The following is a 24,809-nucleotide window of genomic DNA, read 5'->3' on the forward strand; positions in this document are numbered from 1 at the left end:
CTTTAAATCAATGGCAAGGAAGTGATTTGCAGTCCAACAAACACCAAGAAGGTTAGCACGGGTTTTGTTCAGTGGAGGAGGAAGTGAATGCGAATGGATTTAGGGCCAACGGCCTACATTTCTTTTAAAACCTGCCACCGTGGGGCTCAATAATAACTTCGTAGTAATTCTTCTTAACTAAGATTCTAGGGAACTCGGCCTTGGCAATGACCCACATTCAGTAACAGCCCTCGCAAGGCATGCGGGAACAGAAGTGGATTACTATGCGAAACTCAGGAGCGTTACTAATGACAAGCTGCAAGTGAAATGCAATAGGTCTCTAAATATTTGATCGAGGCAAGCAGAGATCATCCCGGGGAAGGAGCGCAGAGAAATCCGATCTGTTGGAATGATTTTCTAGCTTAAGAAGGTGACCTAAAATCTGGTTCCAAATCTGAAACCCAACCAACACAGAGCCCTGGGAACCAGGAGAGGGGCTCCTCCTCCTCCCTGCCTCTCCCCCACCTGGCACTGGGTGGCGGGAACCCTCATGCCCGCTGCAGGGGACAGCACGGCCTCAGGCTGCTCCCTTCCCCTCCCCGCTGTCAGGGCTGCCAGGTTGGAAAAGGCATGGGGGGGTTTATAAGGGCCGGTTTGAACCCAAACTGAATTTAAAAGAGATGGAGTCCAGCTCAAATTGCTGTAAATAGTTCATCAACTCGAGGTCACAAGAAATCGAGTGAAGATTCCGACACCGCGGACAGGAGTTAGTTTCCAAGCTAGGCAGCCACCATGTTCTAAAACAGAGAGTAGATAAGACACGGGTCCTCCAACTGGTTCGAGCGTGGGCCCCAGGTGCTGAGGATAGCTCAGTTGGTCTGAGTGTTGGCCCTGGGTGCTAAGGATGGCTTGACTGATTTGAGCATCAGCCCCAGACGGGGGTTGCCTATTGGATCCTGGTCGGGGTACATGCAGGAGACTGTCCCTCTATCTCCCCTCCTCTCACTAAAAAAAAAACAAACAAAAACAAAAAGACGCACTCTCCAGCCAGCTGGTCGGTAGGAGAGCATCAGAGCGCCCCCTTTGTCACAGCAGCCACCAAAGGCCTCTGCGTGGAAACCTGTACTGTGCCTGAGGACCTGCTACTGCTCACCGTGCCCTCAAAGGACCGAGTCCTCTGCTGCCCAGGGAAAAAAGAAGTAAAGCAAATAAAAACTATCTGCCCTGTTCAAGAGACAAGGGGTGGAAGGTTCACAACCTGAGAGCCAGAGCTGAAAAGCTTCCCATAAATTCTAAATGAGTCGCCCCCGATGCCCTGTTTCCAGGCATTACAGAAAGGATGTCCCTGAAAGGTTCGTCCCCACGCATTTGATTGGAATGTGTCAATGCTCTGCTTAGAAACCTTCACCAGCTCTGCCACTGCCTCCAAGCGGCGGCCTCCACACCTAAGACACAGGGAGCACCCGTGCCCCGCCCCCAGGCGGCCTGTCTCGCCTCCTCACCTGGCACCAGTGCCCGTTTTCCACCACAGCTCATCCGCAGCCAATGGTGCCACTCTCGGGTGTCTGGCCTGGCACCGCGGGAGCTGCCGTTTCCTTCCGTGGGGACGTTCTCCCACTTCTCCCCCTGGGGAGTCCCTGTTCCTCCCCCGCCATGGCCCAGCAGGAAGATGGCACCTTCATGGAGCTGACCCCCTCTCCAAGTCTCACCCCTTCTGTCCACTATGATAAAACCCGTGCCCCTGACAGACAGCCTTCCCTGGGAAGACACCTAGCAGACACGGAGCCTGGGCCAATCTGGCACACTTTTTTTTTTTTTTTGTATTTTTCTGAAGCTGGAAACGGGGAGAGACAGACAGACTCCCGCATGTGCCCGACCGGGATCCACCCGGCACGCCCACCAGGGGCGACGCTCTGCCCACCAGGGGGCGATGCTCTGCCCCTCCGGGGCATCACTCTGTTGCGACCAGAGCCACTCTAGCGCCTGGGGCAGAGGCCAAGGAGCCATCCCCAGCGCCCAGGCCATCTTTGCTCCAATGGAGCCTCGGCTGCGGGAGGGGAAGAGAGAGACAGAGAGGAAGGCGGGGGGGAGGGGGGAAAAAGCAAATGGGCGCTTCTCCTGTGTGCCCTGGCCAGGAATCGAACCCGAGACTTCTGCACGCCAGGCCGACGCTCTACCACTGAGCCAACCGGCCAGGGCAGCACAACACTTTTGAAGGGAAATCTTCTAACGGGTGTTTTGACCCAACAGCACAGCAGCGACTCCCCCTCACTGCAGCCAGAACGCAGTGCTGGCGGGTGAGACGTGCACCCCCACACCTGAGCCAGGGAGCCTCTTGGCTCTGAGAAGTTAGATGACGTGCCTAAGGTCACACAGGGCTCCAAACATCTCCTGGGCGTCTCCCCTGGAGAGGTAAAAACACATGTCCGCACAAAGACCTGCGCACGAATGTTTACAGCAGCACCACCCATGAGAGCCAGAAAGTGGACACAACCCAGACGACCCTCGGGTGGTGAGTGAAGACACAAGATGCGGCACGGCCACACCATGGAATGCTGTTCACAAAAAAAAGGATGAAGGATCGACAAAGGCTTCGACGGGACGAACCTCAGGATCCTGCCGCTCGGAAGCCGCACACGAAAGACCGTCGGTGGCATGATTCCACCCTTATGAAGCAGCCAGGCCAGGCAAATCAGAGATAGAACGCGGGTCAGGGGCTGCCTGGGACTGGGGGCGGGCACGGGATGAACCGTAAACAGGCAGGCGAGGTCTCACGGGGAGAGGGGGATACAAATGTTCTAAAAGTGAATTATGGTGATGGTGGCACAATTCACGAATTTACTAAAAATCATTAACTTGTCCACTTTCCATGGGTGACATTTACAGTATGTAAATTATACAATATTTTAAGTTATCAAATAACATGCAAATCAGCCATCCCCCTCGACTACATCCCTCATATTCCAACCACTTCCCCGTTACATGACGGAGCAAAAACACTCCTTCATCATCTCAGCCCCGACAGAGCCGTCCTCGATGGTGCTCCCAGACAGCGAGATGGTTTAGGAAGAGTAACTCACCCATGTAAAAGCCAGCACCGATGAAGGGCACGTAAGTGGACCAGTCTGCCCCACAGAGGTTAGACTCTTTTTCCTTAGATAACTGGCATGTGGCCCTGGCCGGTTGGCTCAGTGATAGAGCGTCAGCCTGGTGTGTGGGGGATCCGGGTTCAATTCTCGGCCAGGGCACACAGGAGAAGCGCCCATTTGCTTCTCCACCCCCCCCTCCTTCCTCTCTGTCTCTCTCTTCCCCTCCCGCAGCCAAGGCTCCATTGGAGCAAAGATGGCCCGGGCGCTGGAGATGGCTCCTTGGCCTCTGCCCCAGGCGCTAGAGTGGCTCTGGTCGAGGCAGAGCGACGCCCCGGAGGGGCAGAGCATCGCCCCCTGGTGGGCAGAGCATCGCCCCTTGGTGGGCGTGCCGGGTGGATCCCGGTCGGGCACATGCGGGAGTCTGTCTGACTGTCTCTCCCCGTTTCCAGCTACAGAAAAATACAGAAAAAAAAAAGAAAAAGATAACTGGCATGAAATTTTGCTCAGATGGCAGAACAATTTCATGACAGATCTGTAAGCAAACCAAGGGCCAGCTCTCCTCGGTTTCAGAGAAGAGTTTGGCTTTGAACTTTCTTCCCAGCACGACACTCTCTGACCCTTCTCCCCACTTAGGGCCACTGTTTGGAGCAGGGGTCCCCAAACTATGGCCCACTGGCCGCATGCGGCCCCCTGAGGCCATTTATCCACACACCCCCCTCGCACTTCAGGAAGGGGCACCTCTTTCATTGGTGGTCAGTGAGAGGAGCACTGTATGTGGCGGCCCTCCAACGGTCTGAGGGACAGTGAACTGGCCCCCCGTGTAAAAAGTTTGGGGACCCCTGGTTTGGAGGTTTAGTCAAGTCCCTCGCTCAGCTATAGTCCTTCGATATCTACAAAATAATTTAGACTTGACTCAATAACCTAAGTGACTACTAGGACACATAAGACACACATTAAAAAAATATATACATATATATATCAACTATATATATGTAAACTATATATATAAACTATACATATATATAAACTATATATAAATATATATTAATATATATATACAAACTAGTTTGATAGAGCTCTTGACGTGGTACAGAAATAGGGTGAGGGTCCACTAAAAATGGTGATAGCCACAACGAACCAAAATCTTACAAATGTCCCACATCCCTTCCCACCGGGGTGGTGCAAGTCACATAATGACATCTGAGTCTTATTTAGGGCCCAACGGCATCATCATGATACTCAAAAAAAGGGGAAAGTTTTGTTTTACTCCCTGACCAGTCTTTGTAAGGAAAGGCTCCCTTCTAATCAGCGCCCCAGGGAGGGGTGAGAACATAAAAGCCCTGGTGTAAATCTTATCACCCCGAGATAAGCAGGTGTCCTGGAGAGCCCTGAGAAGCAAAGCGGAGGGGGCAGCCTCACAGCCAGTGTGGCAGAGAGAGGAGGAGGCACCCCGAGAAAGAAGCTGCATTCACAAGAGAGGCGTCAGCTGATAAGCAGCTGTGCTCTGAAGCCAGAAGCCAGCAGGCAGCGGCTGCCACCCCTATCAGGTGAAAGGTGCCACCCCTCTCAGGTGAGAGGTGCCACCCCTATCAGGTGAAAGGTGCCACCCCTCTCAGGTGAGAGGTGCCGGTTTAGCACAAGGTAGCAGGCAGGGGCCAGCCCACTTCAAAGAGCAGCTGCCCGGCCCTCGCCAGCGCCTGGCCTGCGTGGTGCCCGGACTGTGCTCTGGGATGCTGGGCTGGGAGGCGGGAGAGAGGCGTCCCACGCCAAGTGACCCTGACAGCACAGCCGGGGCTGTGTCTTCCTGCTCGTCAGCATCGTTCACTGAAATTTCCGGGTGAGCGCTTTACTGGCTCACCTGAAGAAGCCGGGTAGGAGGAGTGAGATGACTCCTGAGTATCTACAACATGCCAACTGCTACGCCTCGGCACTTTACAAATACTACACTTCACTTACAACTCGGAACAACCCCATGATACAAAACATGAACCCCTCTGAACACAGCAGACCGGGAGACAGGGCAAAATGGCTTGTCCAAGGTCAGGCAGGACCATGAACTTGAACTTGGTCTGTTGGACGCTGTAATCACTGGCCACACCCTAGACGGGAACACTCAGGGTTGATCGATGGTGGCCATTCATCACCAGGAACGTTAATGAGGGCCTGTAGTGATAACTGAAGGGCTCATTTCTGACGGACCCACCCTGTGCCTGGCACTCTGCTCAGTTATGGGTGCCTGCCACCTCCTCTAGTGTTTGCATTTGTCCCAAGAGGAAAGAATGACTATTGTCCACCTTTTCAGGCCTGAAGAAAGTGCCCCAAGGTCACGGAGCTATTAGGGAAGGGCTGGATCTCTTTGACTCCTAAGCTCATTTCCTTAACTGCAGAGTAACTAAGTGAATCTTACCCTCAAAAAATTCCTGACCTAGTGGAGAAGGTGAAACATGCATAAATTAGCATAATTCAGAGGAGGGAGCAGGAAGTCCAGGTGAGAGGTGCTGCTGAGGAGTTTCAGAGACAAGAAGACCGGGAATGCAGGAGGGCTCAGGGGTCGGGCTCCACAAGCCGGCAGAGCAGCAAGGAGACCCAGAATATACCCGCCATGGGTGAGCTTTACCCATGGCCAGCCCTGGGGCGTCGCTGGTACCAGCACCCCATTAAGAGAACCGCCTGAGCAACTGATTCACTGCAAGGGTCGCCATGGAGACTAACAACAAAACCCCAGGCTGGACCCATGCAGTAAACACATCAGCAAAGAGACCTTTGGAACAGAGCTGAGGGTAGTACTGATAAGTCAGGTCAGCTCCTTTCTCATCGTGACCCCAGGGGAAAGTCCTGCACGGCACCCAGATGTGCTGCTGGCCACCCTGTCCACACAGACACCAGGGCCGGCCGAGGGCTCCTTCTCGGGGGTGGGCGTTCCCATTCCGCAGGGACAGGAGGCATGGCCACCACCTTGGGGACACAGCACATCCAAATGCAGCCATCCTCCTCAACCCAGCCCAGGGCTTCCCTTCACACGGGAGGATGTGCTGTTCGTGCAGCTTCTCGTGCTTGGCCTCGGAACCAACTGGGGGCCGTGGATGGCCCGGCAGGGTTCAGCTGAGACTCGTGGGCTAGCCCGAGACCCACCCTCAGCCTCTGGGTCCCCACTGCCAGCTGGCATTATTTCATCTCTGCTTCTCCTAATAACGTCTGGTTAGTACTCAACACCTGGAAACGACCCTTTGTGCCGAAGGCCGAGCTGCCTCGCCTGTCCCCAGCGACTCCGAGGACTGGACACCCTCCCTCCTACCGCTTACAGCTCAGAACACCTACCCCTGCTGACCAGGGTCCTCAGGAAACCCTGGGCCACCCCATGTGCTCTTTTCCACTCCTGCCAGGGACCGAGGGGCTGATCTGGCCATTGGGTGACAGCCTCAGCAGGGTCCAGGCGGGGAAGAAGCACGGAGTCCGGCTTCTTTCGGCATTTCCTCGAGAAAGCTGTGGGAACTGGCCGCGCAGCCAACCGCAGGAACGGACGTCAGAACTTCCCTCTCCACCAGCGTTTTGCTGGTGCCGGGGGTGCTGCTGGGACTCAGTGGGTGGGGCCTGTAGCGTCACTCCCAGCAGCCCTGCTTGCTCTCCCCCCTGAGCAGAGGGGCAGGGGGGGGCCCAGCAAAACCACCCTCCAAGATGCCACTTGCCACTTGGCATGATCCTGCTGAGGGTCCCTTCCGGTTCTGCACCAGCAAGCCTCCGAGCCAGGATGTCTTCTGTCCCTGAAGCCTCAGCAAGAGGAAAGGGACTCAGAGCTTAGAGGCTGGGTGCGTGGCGAGAGGGGGCCCCGAGGCTGGGTGAGGCCTTGCTCTGTTCCCCCAGCTGTGGGACCCTGGACAGGGACACCCTAGCAGAGCCTCGGTTGCTTTGTCTGCAAATGGGAATGGGTCGATCTTCAAAGGCTGTTTTGAAGATTAAATGGGTGACATTAAAAAGCGCCTCTCACCCCCCCGACAAGGTGACCGGGTGAGAACCGGTGTGCCCTGTGTCTGTCGTGATCAGAGCAACCCAAGAGCTAATTCTGTCCTTTGGTTTTTAACCCGAAGTCCCTCTTTTCAGCCAGTTAGTGAAGAACACCACCGACACCACCTGAGACCACGGCGTGTCCACACCCGGAGCACTTTCTCACCATCCTCAGAGCGCTTCTTCCCCCACACGTGGCACTGGCTTCCCACAAACAGGACAAGGGTGGTGGGACCGCGTCACAGAAAAATGGGTCGCTCAGGAGGCTGGACAGGCTTCCAGCCAAACTGGCCACAGAAACCAAGCCTTCCGAACCAAACCCCTGCCTTCCGGCCCCACGCCACAGACTTCCTGCAGGCCTGGAGCAAGCCTCGTGAATTTCGTTTCACTGAGGAGACCAAACACGTTAGCAATGAAGTGTCTTCTTCTTTTTTAAGGTTACTATCCTGAAAATATTATTAACACGTCAGCTACAGAACAGCTAAAAGTCTTTTACTGGAGAAAGGCGGGACCTGGGGTGGCAACATGTAAGAGAGAAGGAAGAGAAGGCAAGCCTCGCATCAGACGGCCAGTACAGGGCGGGGTCTGCCCCCCTCGAATGGGATCACAGGACCCCAGCATCTCTGAGAGGTGGGCCGGCACAGACAGTGTGCAGGGGGGACCAGCCAGAGGGCGAGTTAACACCGAGATCGCTGGGCCCCGCCTCAGTGTCTGACTCTGCAGGTCAGGGGTGGGCCCGAGGTTGTACATTTCTAACAACAGCTCTGGGCGATGCTCATGCCGCCAGTGGGGACCCCACTTTGAGGACTGCCCAGCAAAGTGCTTTTGGAGCAGAGGGCCCTCGGACCCCTCTCCACAGGCTGGAATCACCTCCTAGCTGAGCGCCATTAGATGAGTGGTTTAAGTTTCCTCTTAGAGATCTACAGTGTGGAAGTAATGATGGTCATTTGAAGGACTGAACGCACAAATCCGCATGGAGTTCTTCGCACGGTGCCTGGCACACGCACAACAAACACTGGCTCTCATCATTGTCATCTGGCTCTCAGTTGTTGTTTTTTTTAAGTTAAACATATACAGCTATATGAAATATGCACATGCAAATAAATCATTTTCTCTTCTTGCGAGGACCCTTGACACTGCTCCAGAACCAGAGCCTTTAACTGAGAATCATAAGGGGCCATGACTGGTTTTTCTGAAAGTCACCTTACTATCCTTCAAGGCAGCAGCTCCTCTCCTACCTTCCCTTGCATAAGAATCCCCCCAAGATCCTGCTGAAATGCAGATTCTGACTCAGGAGTTCAGGTAGGACCCAAGAATCTGCACTTCTCACGGTTCTCAGGGCTGTGGGTCTTGGGGGTGCGGGTCTCGGGGGTGTGGGTCTCAGGGGTGCGGGTCTCGGGGGTGTGGGTCTCAGGGGTGCGGGTCTCAGGGGTGCGGGTCTCGGGGGTGTGGGTCTCGGGGGTGCGGGTCTCGGGGGTGCGGGTCTCGGGGGTGCGGGTCTCAGGGGGTGTGGGTCTCGGGGGTGTGGGTCTCGGGGGTGCGGGTCTCGGGGGTGCGGGTCTCGGGGGTGTGGGTCTCGGGGTTGTGGGTCTCAGGGGTGCGGGTCTCAGGGGTGCGGGTCTCGGGGGTGCGGGTCTCGGGGGTGTGGGTCTCGGGGGTGTGGGTCTCGGGGATGCGGGTCTCGGGGGTGTGGGTCTCGGGGATGCGGGTCTCGGGGGTGTGGGTCTCGGCGGTGTGGGTCTCGGGGATGTGGGTCTCGGGGGTGCGGGTCTCGGGGGTGCGGGTCTCCGGGGTGCGGGTCTCGGGGGTGCGGGTCTCCGGGGTGCGGGTCTCCGGGGTGAGGGTCTCGGGGGTGCGGGTCTCCGGGGTGAGGGTCTCAGGGCTGCGGGTCTCAGGGGTGTGGGTCTCAGGGATGTGGGTCTCAGGAGTGCGGGTCTCGGGGGTGCAGGTCTCAGGAGTGTGGGTCTCGGGGGTGTGGGTCTCAGGAGTGTGGGTCTCGGGGGTTCGGGTCTCAGGGGTGCGGGTCTTGGGGGTGTGGGTCTCAGGGGTGCGGGTCTCAGGGGTGTGGGTCTCGGGGGTGTGGGTCTCGGGGGTGTGGGTCTCGGGGGTGTGGGTCTCGGGGTGCCAGTCTTAGGGGTGCGGGTCTCGGAGGTGCGGGTCTCGGGGGTGTGGGTCTCGGGGGTGCGGCTCTCGGGTACAGGCCTACAGGGACACAGCTCATCCACTGACATTGGGCTGGCCCTGGTTCTGCACGAGCAGATGGGTGCCTCTCCTGAGCACTTCCAGGAAGCCACCAAATGCACAGTCCCCGTCAGTCTGTCACTCTCTTCTCCCACTTCTGCGCCTCTTTCACGAAAAGGCCACGGCAGGGTGCCAGCCCTCAGCAAGGAGCCCCTCTGTTCCCTCTGGCTGTCGCCACTGTTCCCCACTTCCTGCAGCTACAAAGCCTGAACTGTCCTGTAGGGAAGACGTTGACATTTTCCAGACACACACACACACACACACACACACATACACGCACGTACATGTATGTATGCATTTTTGTACGTGGCCAATTACAAACAATTTTAAAACTAAAAGTGACACTGAGACATGAAAATGGGCCAGCACAGAGCAGTATTCTGTTTTTACTCAAGACCTAAAGAACAGCTATGCGGTCACTGTTTAAACATCCTGTTTCACCCCCAAGTCCCCTCCTCTGGGCGGTGGGCAGAGCCCCAGGGGCCACTGGGAACTGACCCCCCGCAGGGAGCACATCTTTACGTAGCTCACACCTGCCTCTTCTCCACAGGCAGCCCTACCCCCTCCCAGACCGCCCCCTGTAGGTTTTCTTTAATCCCTATTTCAAACCAGTAATTATCAATGTTTCAAAATAAACAATGCCAGCGCAAAAACATGCTTTATTTATAGTGACTCGGTCTCTTGCCCGTGAACTGATCAAACCCTGTCCAGTCCCAAGGAAAACAATTACAACTCTTAAAACAAGAGTGCTGGAACGCTACCAAGGGTTAAAAAAAAAAAAGATAACTACTGATATTTGCAACAACATGTATGACTTTCAAAGACCTTAGTTCAGCAACAGAAGCCCGACAAAGTGACACACACGGTCCGATTCCATTTACATGGATCAAAAAACAGGCAAAACAAATCTCAGGAGATACAAGCCAGAGGAGGTCTCCCCAGAGGCAAGTGTAAGTAAGGGGACTTCCCAGGGTGCTAGAAAGGTGAGTCTCTCCTCCAGGTGGCTTCACAGCTTTACAGGAGTGTCGTTAAGCCACTTACTATGTAGGATCTACTGCGCCTGACCTTACCCCTCAGCACGAAAGGGGCAGAGTGCTGAGAGATCAGGGAGCCAGCCAGGCCGATCGATCGAGACCCCAACAGGGAAAGCATCAGACTCGTGCCAAGCACAGAATTTACCCTCTTCCGCGAGATCCACGGTTTCCTGGTGCTCCGGGGTGAGCTTCCTCTCCTCACCTTGGCCATCGTACTCAAAACATTCTTCTTCCCCTCCCTCATTTCTCAGGGACATTGCTGAAGTCACCCTACAGCCAAAACATCACCCTAAGGGGCTGTCATTGGGGGAGCTTCTGGCCGCCTCCCGGGAGGAGCCATGGGGGCCCAGGCCCCGGGGCACACACTGGGCCCTGGCCAGGGGCCTGGGATGTGCCCTGGCTCAGCTGGAGTGGCGGGTGTGCACAGGGCCATCAGCCCAGTATCACCCAGGACAGACCCGGAAGGGGGTGGCACTCCTGAGCTGGGAGGAGTTCCGAGGCAGGGTGGGGCGAAGCACCTGTCAGAATGGCAGTGCCCCATCCAGCTCTGGGCTGACCTTGCCAGGGGCTCTGTTTTCAGAGGGGAGGGAGGCAGCAGGCAGGTGGAGGACTCAGAGCAAGTTCTCTGCCTGTAAAGTCTTTTCACCGCTACTTCCCCGAACCACGGAGGAATCGCGGCTTCCTGGGAAGTTTCATAACAACTGCTCAGGGCAGTACCAACCAAGGCTGAAGCAGGTACGCCAGTCTGAAGGTGGGGCTCTAGCGGAGGACGTGCCAGGTGAATGGTTGCCCAACGCCCTCAGAGGAGGGATTTCCCATGAATGCTTCAGAAGCTGACACAAATCCGACTGGGACAACAGCCTGACTCAGTGCTCAACAGGGAAGGAAGTGATCGTTCTGAATTCCAGCAAAAGGGAGGGAAAATTGCAGTCACCATTACCAGTGTTAGGCTTAACTCACCCCAGCCTTTCTTTGGTAATAATACATTGCATTCGCTCTTTTTTAAAGTTCATTCTGTAAATCTCACCCACAATCTGTGTAGTCACAGTCAAAGAGCTCTTTAATTGCTGGAATAAGGGGGAGGGGGAGGGGGAGATCTAAAGGCTGCTTTGGATTACAATGTTGCCTGGAAAAAGAATCCACAGTTTAACTGCATAACTCTTTACCGAATCCCCGCGCTATTGTTTGGTTTTGCCTGTAACTGGGAAGATGGCAGTTCCTCCATCAAACCCACTAAAAGGTGGCCCCGAGCGCTAGCATCTGAGAGCATCACAGCCCGTTCTGCAGTTTCAGTGCCTCTCCCAGCAACACGGTGGCAGGTCTCCCTGCTCCTAACGGCCACACACGGCGAGACCCGTTCTATCTACCTCTCTGCCGATTCATCCCCCTCATCAGGAAGAGTTCTGTGCACCGGTTCAGCGACCAGGTCTCATTCCTCCACAAATCCTTTGGGGCGAGGGGGGCTGCTTCGGCAGCGAAAAATGTCTGCTCCATTGAACTGCCACCTCCATACACATGAAGAGGAGACCACAGACAAGGGCTTCACGTGGAAGCCAGACTATAATACAGATTTTATTTAAAAACTAAAGCTTTGAGACAGATGCATGTCTGCTTAATGTTTTGGACTCTGCAAACAATTGCTACATTTTATAGCATTAAAGGAGTTCAGAATCACATGAGGGGGGGATCTTCACACAAGTTTTTTTTTCTCTCTCTCTCTTTTTTTTTTTTTTTTTTTTTTACAGAGACAGTGAGTCAGAGAGAGGAATAGACAGGACAGATAGACAGGAATGGAGAGAGATGAGAAGCACCAATCATTAGTTTTTCATTGCGCGTTGCAACACCTTAGTTGTTCATTGATTGCTTTCTCATATGTGCCTTGACCGCGGGCCTTCAGCAGACCGAGTAACCCCTTGTTGGACCCAGTGACCTTGGGTTCAAGCTGGTAGGCTTTTTTGCTCAAACCAGATGAGCCTGCGCTCAAGCTGGCGACCTCGGGGTCTCGAACCTGGGTCCTCTGCATCCCAGTCCGACGCTCTATCCACTGCGCCACCGCCTGGTCAGGCTTCACACAAGTTTTAATTGCCATGTTTATAAAGCTACACACTCGGGAAGAAATCTTTCTTTAATCTCCGGAAATGTTATCAAGTTGGGCTTGTTAATTCGATTCCAGTGACAGGGAATCTGAAGCCCTGGGAAGGGAAGGAGGGAGAATTCCCACCGTGTGCATTATTCATTCAGCAAGTCGCAGATTGGCGATAAGATGTGTAGGGTACTGGGCTGGGCCTTGTGTGTATAAATGAAAACAAAAGCTGAGTTCATACATTTGAAAACAGTGTTAACTGATTTTACTCATAACCAAGTTGGTGTTACTCATCCTTGAACTCAAATCCAGCCTACCCTCGACAGATGGTGTCCAAGTCTATATCCATTGTATAATAAATACTAATAATAGAGATACATTTTTTTTTTTTTTTTTTTTTCATTTTTCTGAAGCTGGAAACGGGGAGAGACAGTCAGACAGACTCCCGCATGCGCCCGACCGGGATCCACCCGGCACGCCCACCAGGGGCGACGCTCTGCCCACCAGGGGGCGATGCTCTGCCCATCCTGGGCGTCGCTATGTTGCGACCAGAGCCACTCTAGCGCCTGAGGCAGAGGCCACAGAGTCATCCCCAGCGCCCGGGCCATCTTTGCTCCAATGGAGCCTCGGCTGCGGGAGGGGAGGAGAGAGACAGAGAGGAAAGCGCGGCGGAGGGGTGGAGAAGCAAATGGGCGCTTCTCCTGTGTGCCCTGGCCGGGAATCGAACCCGGGTCCTCCGCACGCTAGGCCGACGCTCTACCGCTGAGCCAACCGGCCAGGGCTAGAGATACATTTTTAAGAACATTCAGGATGTGGCACGTTGAACACAAGACCACCCTAACCTCTTCATGTCACCCGATTTCTCTAGGTTTCATCATTCTTCAGGATATGCACCCCCCACCACCACCACCCCATCTCTCTCCTCCCTCCCTTCTTCTCTCCCTCCCTATGCGGATGCGAAGGAATTTCCAAACCTCATCCACATCTGCTTTCGCTTCAAGGTTAAAAGGCAAAGATGAGCCAAAGAGCATCTTCTCTAACAGAGCCGTTTGTCCAAAAGCCAAAGCCAAACACACCCGTCAAGACCAGTAAGAAAGCCTGGGACTCCCTGTGCCAAGGAGAGAGAAGGACACAGACCTGGGGGCTGGGGGTGGCCCGGCCCAGCCCAGCCCTGGGAGTGTCAAGGAGCAGGTGTGACTGTCGCCCCCGGGGCCCAGAGCAGGGAGGTGGGGAGAGTGTTCCTGACCGATGTCCAGAAACCCTGGATGAGAAGCACCAAAGGAGGAAGGCGTGACCCCTGTCCTGCAGACAGAGGGATGTCCTTCCGTGAGTGTCCCTCTCCAGGGTCATTACCACACTGCCACAAGGTCATCTCTCCGAAGCTGTACCCTGTGCCGTCCAAAGAGTGGCCGCAAGCCCCTGGGGCTGGTTATGTTTAAATTGAAATAAAACCCAAAAGTCAGTCACACTGGCTATATTCCAAGTGCTCCATAGCCACACGTGGCCAGTGGCTGCCACACTGGAGAGCACAGAAGGCAACACTTCCATCGTCACAGAAAGGTCCGCTGGGCATGGGCACTCTGAGAGAAACACTTCTTTTCCAGAGGTAAGCGCTGTGCCCCGCAGCCTACCCACCTGTGTCTCCCCGCCTGAGCCCACCACGCCTCCCCTGAGCCCACCACATCCCCTCTGAGCCCACCACGCCTCCTCTGAGCCCAACACATCCCCTCTAAGCCCACCACGCCTCCCCTGAGCCCACCACGCCTCCCCTGAGCCCACCACATCTGACCTGAGCCCACCCCGCCTCCCCTGAGCCCACCACGCCTCCCTTGAGCCCACCACATCCCCTCTGAGCCCACCACGCTTCCCCTGAGCCCACCACATCCCCTCTGAGCCCACAACATCTGACCTGAGCCCATCATGCCTCCCCTGAGCCCACAACATCTGACCTGAGCCCACCACACCTCCCCTAACCCCACCACGCCCCCTCCTCTGGACAGAGACACAGAGCTCTAAAACTGTGGCCTCTCCCTCGGCCTTCCTGTGAGCCCTTAGACCTCCGCTTCTCAATCTGAGGGAAACATTCCCTCCACTTGAGCAAAGCTAGCGATTAAAATCTCACAGCTACATTTTACAGTGATATTGAATTCCCCTTTTTTAAAAACATTAACGGCCATCGGAAGAGTGCTGTCTGGAAGGGGAGATGGAACCCTCCCTCCGAAGGCACATCTCACAATACAAGACGAGAGAACAGGGAGCCCGTTCACAGTGTTCGACACAAAGTGCAGGAAAATCGGAAAAACTCATCTACGAACAGCTTTTCAATTCACGCTTAAAATACCTCTGACAAGGCTGCACGCCCAGGCCAGCTCCCCTCACCTCGCTGGGGGGCATGTTAGGGGCATGTTAGGGGCCGCGGCAAGCAGGGGAGTAACAGCCCAGGCGACCGCCCTCGGGTACTATCAGGCATTTGCACGATCAAGCAAGGAGCCTCAGAAACAACTCTGACAATCTGCCCGAGTGTCCCCCTTCATAGAACCACCACGACCTGGGCCATCGCCCGCCCCGACCTGCGGAACTGCCACACGGAAAAGGAGGGAAAGAGGCTGATTACAAAAATAACTGCAGTGAGAAACAGGTGGTCAAAATACTAGACCTTGTTCGACAGAACATGTGCCGCTTCAAAGGGATTAAAACAAACAAAAAAAAGAACTTAATGACTAGCACTATTTCTGAGAAAATACAATGGAGCACCAGCCCGGCCCGGCCCGGCACTGTTTTTACAAAGAACTCTTCCTTTCCTGACACTCTTGGCTATCCCCACTTTCCGGAAGGGGAACCTGGGTGGACGCAGGCTCACTGAGGTCCCAGGAGGTGCCCACACCACACAGCCCCCGTGAGGGAACAGCAGACCTCAAACGCAAACCTCAGGCCAGCGCTGCTCTCCCGCCTCTCGCTGGAATAACCACAAAAGTGCCCTCCGTTCCTTTAACTTCAGGGCACACACTTGAACTGAAGCCTTTTTGAGAGTTAAAGAAGGTCTTACTCTCTTTATAAACACAACTTTTTTTTTTTTTTTAAGTGACCGGGGTAGCCAAGACATATCCTACGATTCTGCAACAGCCCTAAAGAATTATTTTCCGGACCCCCGTGTGCCTGTGCCCGGGGCTGGTCTCCAGGGATAACGGCCCCAAGTGTCCCAGACACACCTGGCACAAGGATCACCGAAAGCATCTGCTGAAGCTTCAGGTTGCTCAGAGCCTCCCCTGGTCCCGGGTGGGCCAGAGAACCTGCTGCACTAGTAAGCGGAGACTGGGCTGGTCTGCCAGGCTCTAGTGGTCCTGCAATTAGGGATGGGACACACGCAGTGTAGTGCGCCAAGGCCCCGCCTGACACCAGAGCTTGAACTGTAAACTGGGCAACTCCTGCAAAGGCCACCGTTACAGTGTGTTGACTGCTGGCTAGTTCAAATCTCCAAAAATTACTTAAGATAGTGGGCAGCCCACCCCTCTACTATCTTATTATTCTAACTCCCTGCCCTCCCTGCCCCTGGTCACCCCATCTGGGGTCTTACTGCGTGCTTGCCGGGTCGGGGGAGGGAGCGTCAGATGCCACAGCGGGAACTGGTAAGGGAGGAGAAGACAGCCACCCGACACTGGACCAAGCTCCTGAGAGCTCCGAGGTAAAAGAGAATGAACGGCAGCCATTTCTTTTTAATTCCAACTTTACAAGAGGGGTCCTCACCATCCTGCGATCCATAGTCCCACCCATCTGGACTACTTTTTTTTTTTTTCAGGTGCTAACCCTGTAATTTAAATATGAGTTGGTAACTCTGACATACATGATGATTTGGCATCTTTTTCAAAACATTTGACTCATCTTTTTTTTAATTTTTTTTATGAGTATGGAAAGTTCCCTAGAAGTCTAAGTTTCCCTTATTTAAGGACGCGGATGCCGGAAGATAAGGGAGACAAAGCCAGGTTGTGTGCCGGCCCCCACCGGGCCTCCTTGCCCGCCCGGAAGGTCAGGCCTGGCAGATGAAGGCTGCTTTGCGATTGATTGTAAAGATGCACAGAGACAAGAAGCAAACTGCCTTTCCAGACCGACCTGCCAGGTAAGAACCCGGCTCGTTAGTACTACGGAAACCGGTGACTACAAATTCCTCATGGCCTCGAAACCCGCCCCGCTGGTGGCTTTCCTGAACTATAATATGTGTCTCTGGGCTTCTGTTCCCCTTCCGTCCCTATTTTGCCAACGGTCCTTTAAAAGAGAGGATTCTGACACGGCCCATCGTCCCAGGAAACTCCACCCCAGTGGCTTTACTCCTTTACATCCAAACTGGGATGGAGGGTACAAGGCCACGTGTTCTGCCCCACACACGTTCACACGGTAACCACCACCAGCACTTCTTTACCCGCGAGCAGGTAAGCCACCTCTTCTTCCATCTTCCTTCTCTGTTGGAAGAAGAGCGATCTGGCTGCCTCGGGGCCGAGAGGCTCAACTGAGAAACTGCTGGGTAAGGAAATCCTCCCGACGGGCACGGATATCTTAAGCAGGCCTCCTCTCGCTCCTCAGACTGACCCACACCAGGGGCTGGCTTTCCTTCCACACACCGGGGTGTAAGGAGAGCTGGGCAGTACAGTAATAGCAATTGGGTCAAGACAGTAAGAAGCCTGCCTCCCCCACATCTAGGATGGGTCCGTGGGAGCCAAGGCCACACCCAGCTCAGCTACAGGCCAAGGGACAGGTGCGCCTGCTGTCACCGATGCTCTCCAACTGCTGGTTCACCAAGGTCCCCGCTTTAAAAAGTTATGGAGGGTCCGGTGAGTCACAAGTCACCAGGGAAACTACAAGAGGTCGGTGATGGGTTTCCAAAAAGGAGCCCCACAGGATGTAACAGGATGAGAACTTGCTTCGGGAATAATAATACATCCAAGAGAAAACAAGAATTCGGTCATCTTCTCCCCTCAAGCCCTCGGGACCTGCCCACCATCCTCATTACTCAAGATGCCTAAAGACGAACACAGACTCAACCAGGCACGGTCTCCATCTAATGCTGGGGGACAGTGGGGTTCCACTGGGGAAGCTGCGTGGCACATTTGAATACCCTCCCACTACCCTTAGACAGCCTCTAGGCCCCCCCTCTCCTGCAGCCCACGGTCAAGGCAGAAGCCAGCAGAGAAGAAATAATTATGCAGCTCTCCGGCTAATGAGGCCAGCTCCCAGCCTGTTACATCATTCGGGTTAACCCAAGGTAGCCAGTGTCCGAGCCATCTGAAACTCCCCCTTCAATTAAAAAGCAGTTACCTTACCTATTAACGGCTCGTGTGGGGCTAGAGACAGATCAGCCCTGGGGAACAGACTCTCAAAGTGCACATTTTTTTTAATCGTGCCCTTTTTGTGTGCTGGGTGTGCATGTAAAGGCATGTGATCTGAGGATCGTGCTGAAGACGATGGATGAACTGTGGCATACACAATTTCAACACCCCATACCACAGGAGCCCGGGGCCCTCCCGGTGGCCTCTCTGAGAATGAGGCCCGTCTGGCCACACACACTCCACCCAGCCTCCCCTGGAATGTGCCACACCCTCCCTGCACAGACTGAGACTGTGACAGAAGGACACGGCCTCTCCCCGCACCTCCCCACCCCCACCTCAGCGGCTTCCCACAAGCAGAATTCCTATGACCCTCCGGCCAGGTGGGAGATGCTTCTGCATTTTCTGCCACTCAGTGAGCCTGAGTGGCAGGTCTGGGCTCGGGGGGGGGGTGGGGGTGGATTCCTCCAGGCCTGCTGCTGACGGTCCAGAGAGCCACCTCCTGAATACACTCTTCCCAGCCGCTCCGACAGCACAGAGAACAGCAGCAGCACGTCCCTGCTGCACACACGCCTGACAACGCCACACTCGCCCCTCAGCCCGGAGAGAGAATTCAATCCGACTTACAATGCCCGCGAGCCCAGCACTCCAACACCATCTCCCCTACTGAGCAAAGACCCGAGAGCCGCAGAGCAGCCTCCCACGGGAACGAATCCTGCCCACCTGCCATCCTCCGCCGCGCCTGGGAAACGGTCAGAGCCACAGAGCCACGCACGTCTGCTGGCGGTGCCGGTCCCACTGCCCCCTCCTTCTTCCCGGTCTCCCGGAAGGGTTTCAGGACACCCTCCTCCCCCCCCCCCCCCCGCACCTCCCCCCCCCCCGCCGAGAGACAATGCCCCTACACATCCCTGCTCTGTTCTGCAGGGGCCATAATTACCGTCCGAGCATTCTTCATAATACCAGTCTAGTTCATAATAATCCGCTTCGATAAATTTCTGCATAGTCAGTATTCTCGCCGAGAAAGGAACGGACTTCACAGCGCCGCCCACATCAAGGATAACGCTGCCATGCCTCCCTGCCCTTCCAGAAGCCTGGGCAGGAGGACGGCATCCCCCCACACACACACCAGAATTAAGCTGGGCATACTCAATGACAGTCTGGAGCCCAAACAGAAAAGGGGGCAGTGGAAAGAGAAATTCGCGGGAGAGAGGGTGGTAGGAGGAGCGGAAACGGAGGCAGTGTGCAGAGCTACGGGAGACCCTGGCAGCCCCGCTCATAAAGCGGCCCCGGCCAGCCGCCCTCAATGGGAGTAGCCAGAATCATCCTATCCAGGCGTATGGCGGGTGACGTCAGGGACACACACCACACCACCCGGAGATCTCACTCCAGCCTTGCCTCCTGCTCGCCGCCGCTCATCTTTCAATCTATCGGTTGCCATAGAAACTGGCCAGCTCTGAAAAATGATGCAGAGACGGAGGCAATGTCTTTCAAGGATGTGGAGAGGCCGGGGTTGAGAAGTGCCCATCAGGGAGGAAGGAGGGCGTGCAGGGGGTGGCGGGGGGGGGGGCCGTGGTTCACCACCATCGCCACCTCCAACAGATGTCAGGACAAGTGTATTGGCTCGAGTCTGGGCCACTAGAGAGTCTGCACTGGGAAATGTGTCACCTCTGAAAAACCTGCAAGCATTACTTCTGGTTTTCTGTCCTCAATCTGATTTAAAAAACATTCAACATCTCTGAAAAATGTTGACTGCCACCTAAAGGAAATGGAAATTACTTAGAAAATGGACACATTTTCATTTGGATACGGTACTAACAATCTCCACTCATGCCTTGGCTCAAACTTCTGGAAAAATAGCCTGCCACATATTAATACAAACAGAGGAGAATGCCGGTCAAAAGGGGCCCAAGCAATATGATGTCATGGACACTCCCACGTGTAAGCAAAGCACAAAAAGACCCACCAGGAGGTGACGGCTCACCTTGAGAAAGGTGGCTGCCTCCAGGGAGGGAGGACTGGAAACAGGGCTTTCAAACTATCCTTACAAATACATACATCTGGGATGTTTTGTCTCCTTAAGAACAAACAAACAAAAAACAGAGATAACATTCATTAGTTCTAAGTGTTTGGCATGTTTGAAATATCTCATAAAAATGAGCTACTGGACGACCAGACACGTCTGGGACTTCCTGTGGTTCCAGTCCATCCCCTGCAGCACGCTCTCGGAAGCACAGCACCCCAGACACTTAGGGTCGATCATTTTCTGCTGTGGGGGCTGTCCCGGGCATTGCAGGATGTCTGACAGTGTCCCTGGCTTACTCGCTTAGATGCCAGAGGGACCATCCTCTCTCCCCCAAGATGTGACAACCAAAAATGTCTCCAGATGCTTCCAAATGTCCACCAGGGGCAAAAATGTCTGGGTTGCAAACCACTGCCCTAAAAAAAAAAAAACCCACCACAGAACCCGAGTGCTGTAACTATGTGTTAGGGTCAATGACAGCAGCATGGCCTCAGTTCAATCCTCCTCTTAAATTCCCCTCTAGCTGAATAAATCTGCAAAGAATAGTAAAACGTCCCTTGACCCCCGCTGGGAGGGCATGCTTCTTTTCTCCTGCAGTGACCAAATGGACCATTTTCCTTGGTTTTTTTTCCCAGTGGCACAGAATGCCTCGCTTAATCAACTTCTAGGGAAGAGACGTCCCCCTAGGGCAGGGCTTCCCTGGTTTGAACTCCAGGTTCTGACGCTGCAGGTCTGTGCAGAGCCCAGGATTCTGTATGCCTAGCCAAGTCTCACAGGACTGCAGTGCTGCTGGTCCCCAGACCCCACTCGGAATGGAAAGGCTTTTCAAAGGATGGCAGACTGGCTGGCAGGTTGGAAGAATGGCGAGAGGGAGAAAAAGGCGAGAGATGCACTGTAGTGTTGTGTGTGTGTGTGTGTGTGTGTGTGTGCGCGCGTGTGAAATTAAGAAGAAAACTATACACATACACAAATATGCGTATACACCATATGTATATCTAATCTTGGGCAGAATTTATACTATATATAAATCTGTCTCAACCTTCCTAGATCATTGGAAGCCAATGAGCCTTCTAGCGCGGTGATCTGAGTTCCCCAAAGCTGGCTCCCTACATCCTGTCTGTGTTCCAGCAGCCGCTCCCAGCTCTGGGGTTCCCCCTCCTCGCTTCAGGGCCTCTTCCGCAGGCTGTGCTTACACAACAGGGCAGGGTGCTACACGCAGACCTGCCCACGTGCCAGGTGGCCGACTGAACCCCAGCAAATATCAGGACGCCCTCAAGTCTCAGAGGGGAAAGTGGAAGGCCGCTGCCAATGAATCTTGGCTCAAGCTGCAAACAGGCTTTCGAGAAACTTCAGGAAATGAAGGAGGCAAGTGAATGACACTGTCTCTGGCCTCCCTGTCCCCAGCTGTCACTTACACCCTGTAGGACCTGCACCCATCTGGCCCCTCTCCTTTTACTCCAAGGCACCCGCAACCCAGCTCCCAACGTTTCCCGTTCAAAGCAGAGCTCAGACCCCCATCGCCTCTCCCTGCCTTTCCCTCTCCCTGACCCCGGCTTGCATACACATTTAAATTTTTCTAGGGCATCTGCCTATTTCAAGTCAGAGGACAGAGATTTTAATTCCTGCTGTAACTGGCATCTGAGCACATCTCGTCTCTCCCTTTGCTCCTTTATCATGTCTCCCCGGCATTGACCAATGACGGCACCTCTCAACAGCCCCACAGCGGTCCTTTCTGATGACATTCTTCGTGACAGGTGAGCAGAGGCGAGTGTCCCAAGGTTTTGTTTGTTTCAACACCCTAAAAAGGGGACTCATACATAAACAGATCAATAGTTAACAGGGTCCTCAAAAATCAGCATTTCAACAGGTCCAATCCACTATGTCTGGGGTGGGGGGGGAGGGTCCAACATAAATTTGCATAATTAAGACGTAATAAAGAAACAGGAAATGCAAACTCCGCCAAGCCTCACGGAAAGCTGGGTGAGGCTGAAAACCCCTCAGACAAAGGTGTGGCGCTTTTATGTCACAGAGCCACAGACTTACTCAAATATGCTACTCATAGTGCATCACCATAAAAACAAAAAACAATGGACAGACGGATGGACAGATGGAAGGATGGACGGGAGGGTGGATGGACGGGAGGGTGGATGGACAGGCTAATGGCAGGCAATTTAATGTCATAGTTAAGAACACAGGGCTTTTCGAATCAGAAGGCCTGAGGTTTGCTCCGCCTTCTCAGTGAACTTCGTAGAGACCCGAGTCTTAGTCACTAAATGGGGTTTTTACAATGCCCGCTGCATTGACGGGCCAGGCTCTAATTAATGCACAGCCGACCACTTAGCACAGTGCCCAGGACAGAGTGAGTGCAATAAATGTTGGCTGCAATCATCTTCATCACTCTAATTCTTTAAAATAGGAAACAAGCCAGTGTGAGCTATTAAAAAGAGAGAGTACAATTTTCTAAGCTATAATTAGGGAAATGAGGTAGAAACATCATTTATTAGCTTTTTCCCAGCATAAATTAATTCGAAGGCACCGAGTTCACAGTAATGAGCAGGAGTGACAGTGGGGTTGGGGAGGGGGTGACATTTCTCCAACAGGAATGCTTTATGGAACAAAGCCTAATACCAGGTCCAAAGACCGCACAGATCCCATTTATTCTGTAAGAAAACGGGCGAGAAAGAAAAACAGAGAGTGTGTAAGTACAAAGGGCACAGCATCCTTTATGGGTAGACGTTATGGGCTCTGAGCAGTTTCAAAGTGAACATTCACATCAACGCTCCGTCTCATAGGCTCCGAAGGGTCAAAGTCACCGGTCAGCTCTGCAGAGATGGTGCTGAGATGAAAATCCAGGTCTACCCGCCTTCCAATCCACACTTTCCTCCCACAGTCCCCCAGCTCAGGCTGACTGCAGCTGAAAAGGCAGCTCCTCCCTCCAGGGGCCTGGGCTCCCCCACCCCCACTAGGAGAGTCAGGAACAGAGACAGGTCCCAGCAGCCTCCCAGAAGCCTCCCTGGCTCCCGTCAGCCACCTGTCACTCATCCTCACCTTTTAGGAGATGCTACGCAGCTCACTTACTCCCCAGGCCCCTGCGACCTGCTCGCCCCCACCGTACAGATGAGAGAGGGGCTCAGAAGGCTTTGGTGGGTGGCTTGCCCAGGATCACTCAGCAAATACCAAGAGCCTCTGGGTATACACCAGGCACGATCCCCCTCCAAAGCCTGTCCACACGGTCAGTAATAGAGAAAACAGCCTAAGATTATTTATAAATAAAATTTGAAAAGAATAAAAATGAAAGGATACAATTAAAGGAGATAAATATTCAGGATGGCATCTCAGAAAGAAAACAAAAAGGTTTTTTTCTAAAAGAACAAAATAGAAAAATGACCAGGAAAGTGAGAGTTAAATTGAAAATACCAATGTGGCTTCATGATATTAAAAAGAATGTTACTGGCCCTGGCCGGTTGGCTCAGAGGTAGAGCGTTGGTCCGAAATATGAAAGTCCTGGGTTCGATTCCCGGCTAGGGCACACAGGAGAAGCACCCATCTGCTTTTCCACCCCTCCCCCTCTCCTTCCTCTCTGTCTCTCTCTTCCCCTCCTGCAGCCGAGGCTCCAATGGAGCAAAGTTGGCCCGGGCGCTGAGGATGGCTCTATGGCCTCTGCCTCAGCTGCTAGAATGGCTCCGGTTGCAGCAGAGCAAGGCCCCAGATGGGCTGAACATCACCCCTTGGTGGGCATGCCGTGTGGATCCCGGTCGGGTGCATGCGGGAGTCTGTCTGTCTGCTGCCCCCTGCTTCTCACTTTGGAAAAATCTAAAAAAAAAAAAAGAATGTCACTTCCAGCCCCATCAAGAAAGCGGCCCAACATGGAAGCCGTCCACCCCTCCCCGCACATCAACATTTTGGTGCCCAGACTTGAGTTGAACCCTAACAGGGCCCCTTGGACTACTGCTAATCCATGCCTTGGGGCGGGAAACATCGAGACGGACCTGCAACAGCACTTTGCAAGAAAGCAAAGACGACTCGGAGAAATCTGGGGTAAAAGGACAATCACGGGCCAGGCTGCGACAATTTGGACATCGAAGAGAAAATACAGTTAGTAATAGTCAAAAGGGAACAGGCTGAGTCTGTAAAGGCCGTGAATATCAATGACTATCAAAACGAAAAGGGCAAGTGGTGTATAAAGAAAAGAAGACTACAAAAGGAAGCTATTTTTAATTCATTTTAAGAAGTAGGGGCGGCTGGGTGTGCATGACGGATGTCTCTTTTACACAGCTCGGTCTGCACGTTTCGGTAACGAGCATGGCTCCCGGATACGGAATGCGCAGGCGGGTCGGAGAACAGGGCGCCCGACGCTATGGTCACATACCTACCACACCAGGCCGGAGGAGGGTCTGCCTCGGGGCCGCAAGGTGGGTTGTGTGTTCTCTCTGGGAAACATTTAAGAGACTCTGATAGATTTGGTCTGCAATCTTAAGGAGAACGTAATACATTTGTATTCAAATGGAAATGTTTAAAAGACTTCAAATAAAATTTCTAAGTTTCTAGTGATTAGTTGTGCAAGCCTGTGAATTGGCTGTATATGTTTATACGATTTTATACAATTTTTAACGTGTATGCATACACGGAACAAGTTTTGATAGACTGTCATTCAATACAGTTGAAAGGTGAGGCGACACTAACACTTGAGGATCCGTGTTATGTGCTCGCCCCAGAGTGTCTCAGATATGACAGATCATGCCCCAGGCCACCTTCCTCCATGCCCCCACCCCACCCAGTGAAGATTACAGGCCGTGCTGAGGCCCCAGCGTTGCCCAGTGAATAAGTGAGTGGTCCAAGGCTGAACCCCCTGGGCCTCCTCCTCTTGCTTGAAGAGAAACCTCTCAGCCTCCCCATCCCCGTCTAGGACACGTTCCCAGTATCCAGAGCTTTCCTCCCTCCGGGAAATAGTACTGCCGGCCTTCTTTCCTGCCCCAGAGGACAGACAGCCAGGAGCCTAAGACGGCAGGGGGGTGAGGATCTCAGGAAGCATGGCCTCACAAGCAC

At 53.8% G+C, this 24,809-nt stretch overlaps 1 protein-coding gene and 1 non-coding gene across 9 annotated transcripts in view; one reads left to right on the plus strand and one right to left on the minus strand.

Moving 5' to 3' along the window:
• Positions 1 to 24,809, minus strand: part of TRAK1 (trafficking kinesin protein 1) — a 103,023-nt gene that overhangs the window by 39,973 nt on the left and 38,241 nt on the right. Inside the window, exon 1 of one of the 8 annotated variants that reach the window (XM_066245299.1) lies at positions 10,491 to 10,778. The exons of the other annotated variants lie outside the window; for them this stretch is intronic. Within the exon in view, the coding sequence (XP_066101396.1) occupies positions 10,491 to 10,602 (112 nt within the window). The 5' untranslated portion in view covers positions 10,603 to 10,778. Of the gene's footprint in view, positions 1 to 10,490; positions 10,779 to 24,809 lie in introns of those variants that run through there. 8 annotated transcript variants of the gene reach the window in all.
• TRNAF-GAA (transfer RNA phenylalanine (anticodon GAA)) lies at positions 23,217 to 23,292 on the plus strand. The gene has a single exon. It is a non-coding gene; the product is annotated as a tRNA-Phe (tRNA).

The sequence above is a fragment of the Saccopteryx bilineata genome, chromosome 10, assembly GCF_036850765.1.
Source record: "Saccopteryx bilineata isolate mSacBil1 chromosome 10, mSacBil1_pri_phased_curated, whole genome shotgun sequence".
In the NCBI taxonomy this organism is placed as follows: Eukaryota; Metazoa; Chordata; class Mammalia; order Chiroptera; family Emballonuridae; genus Saccopteryx; species Saccopteryx bilineata.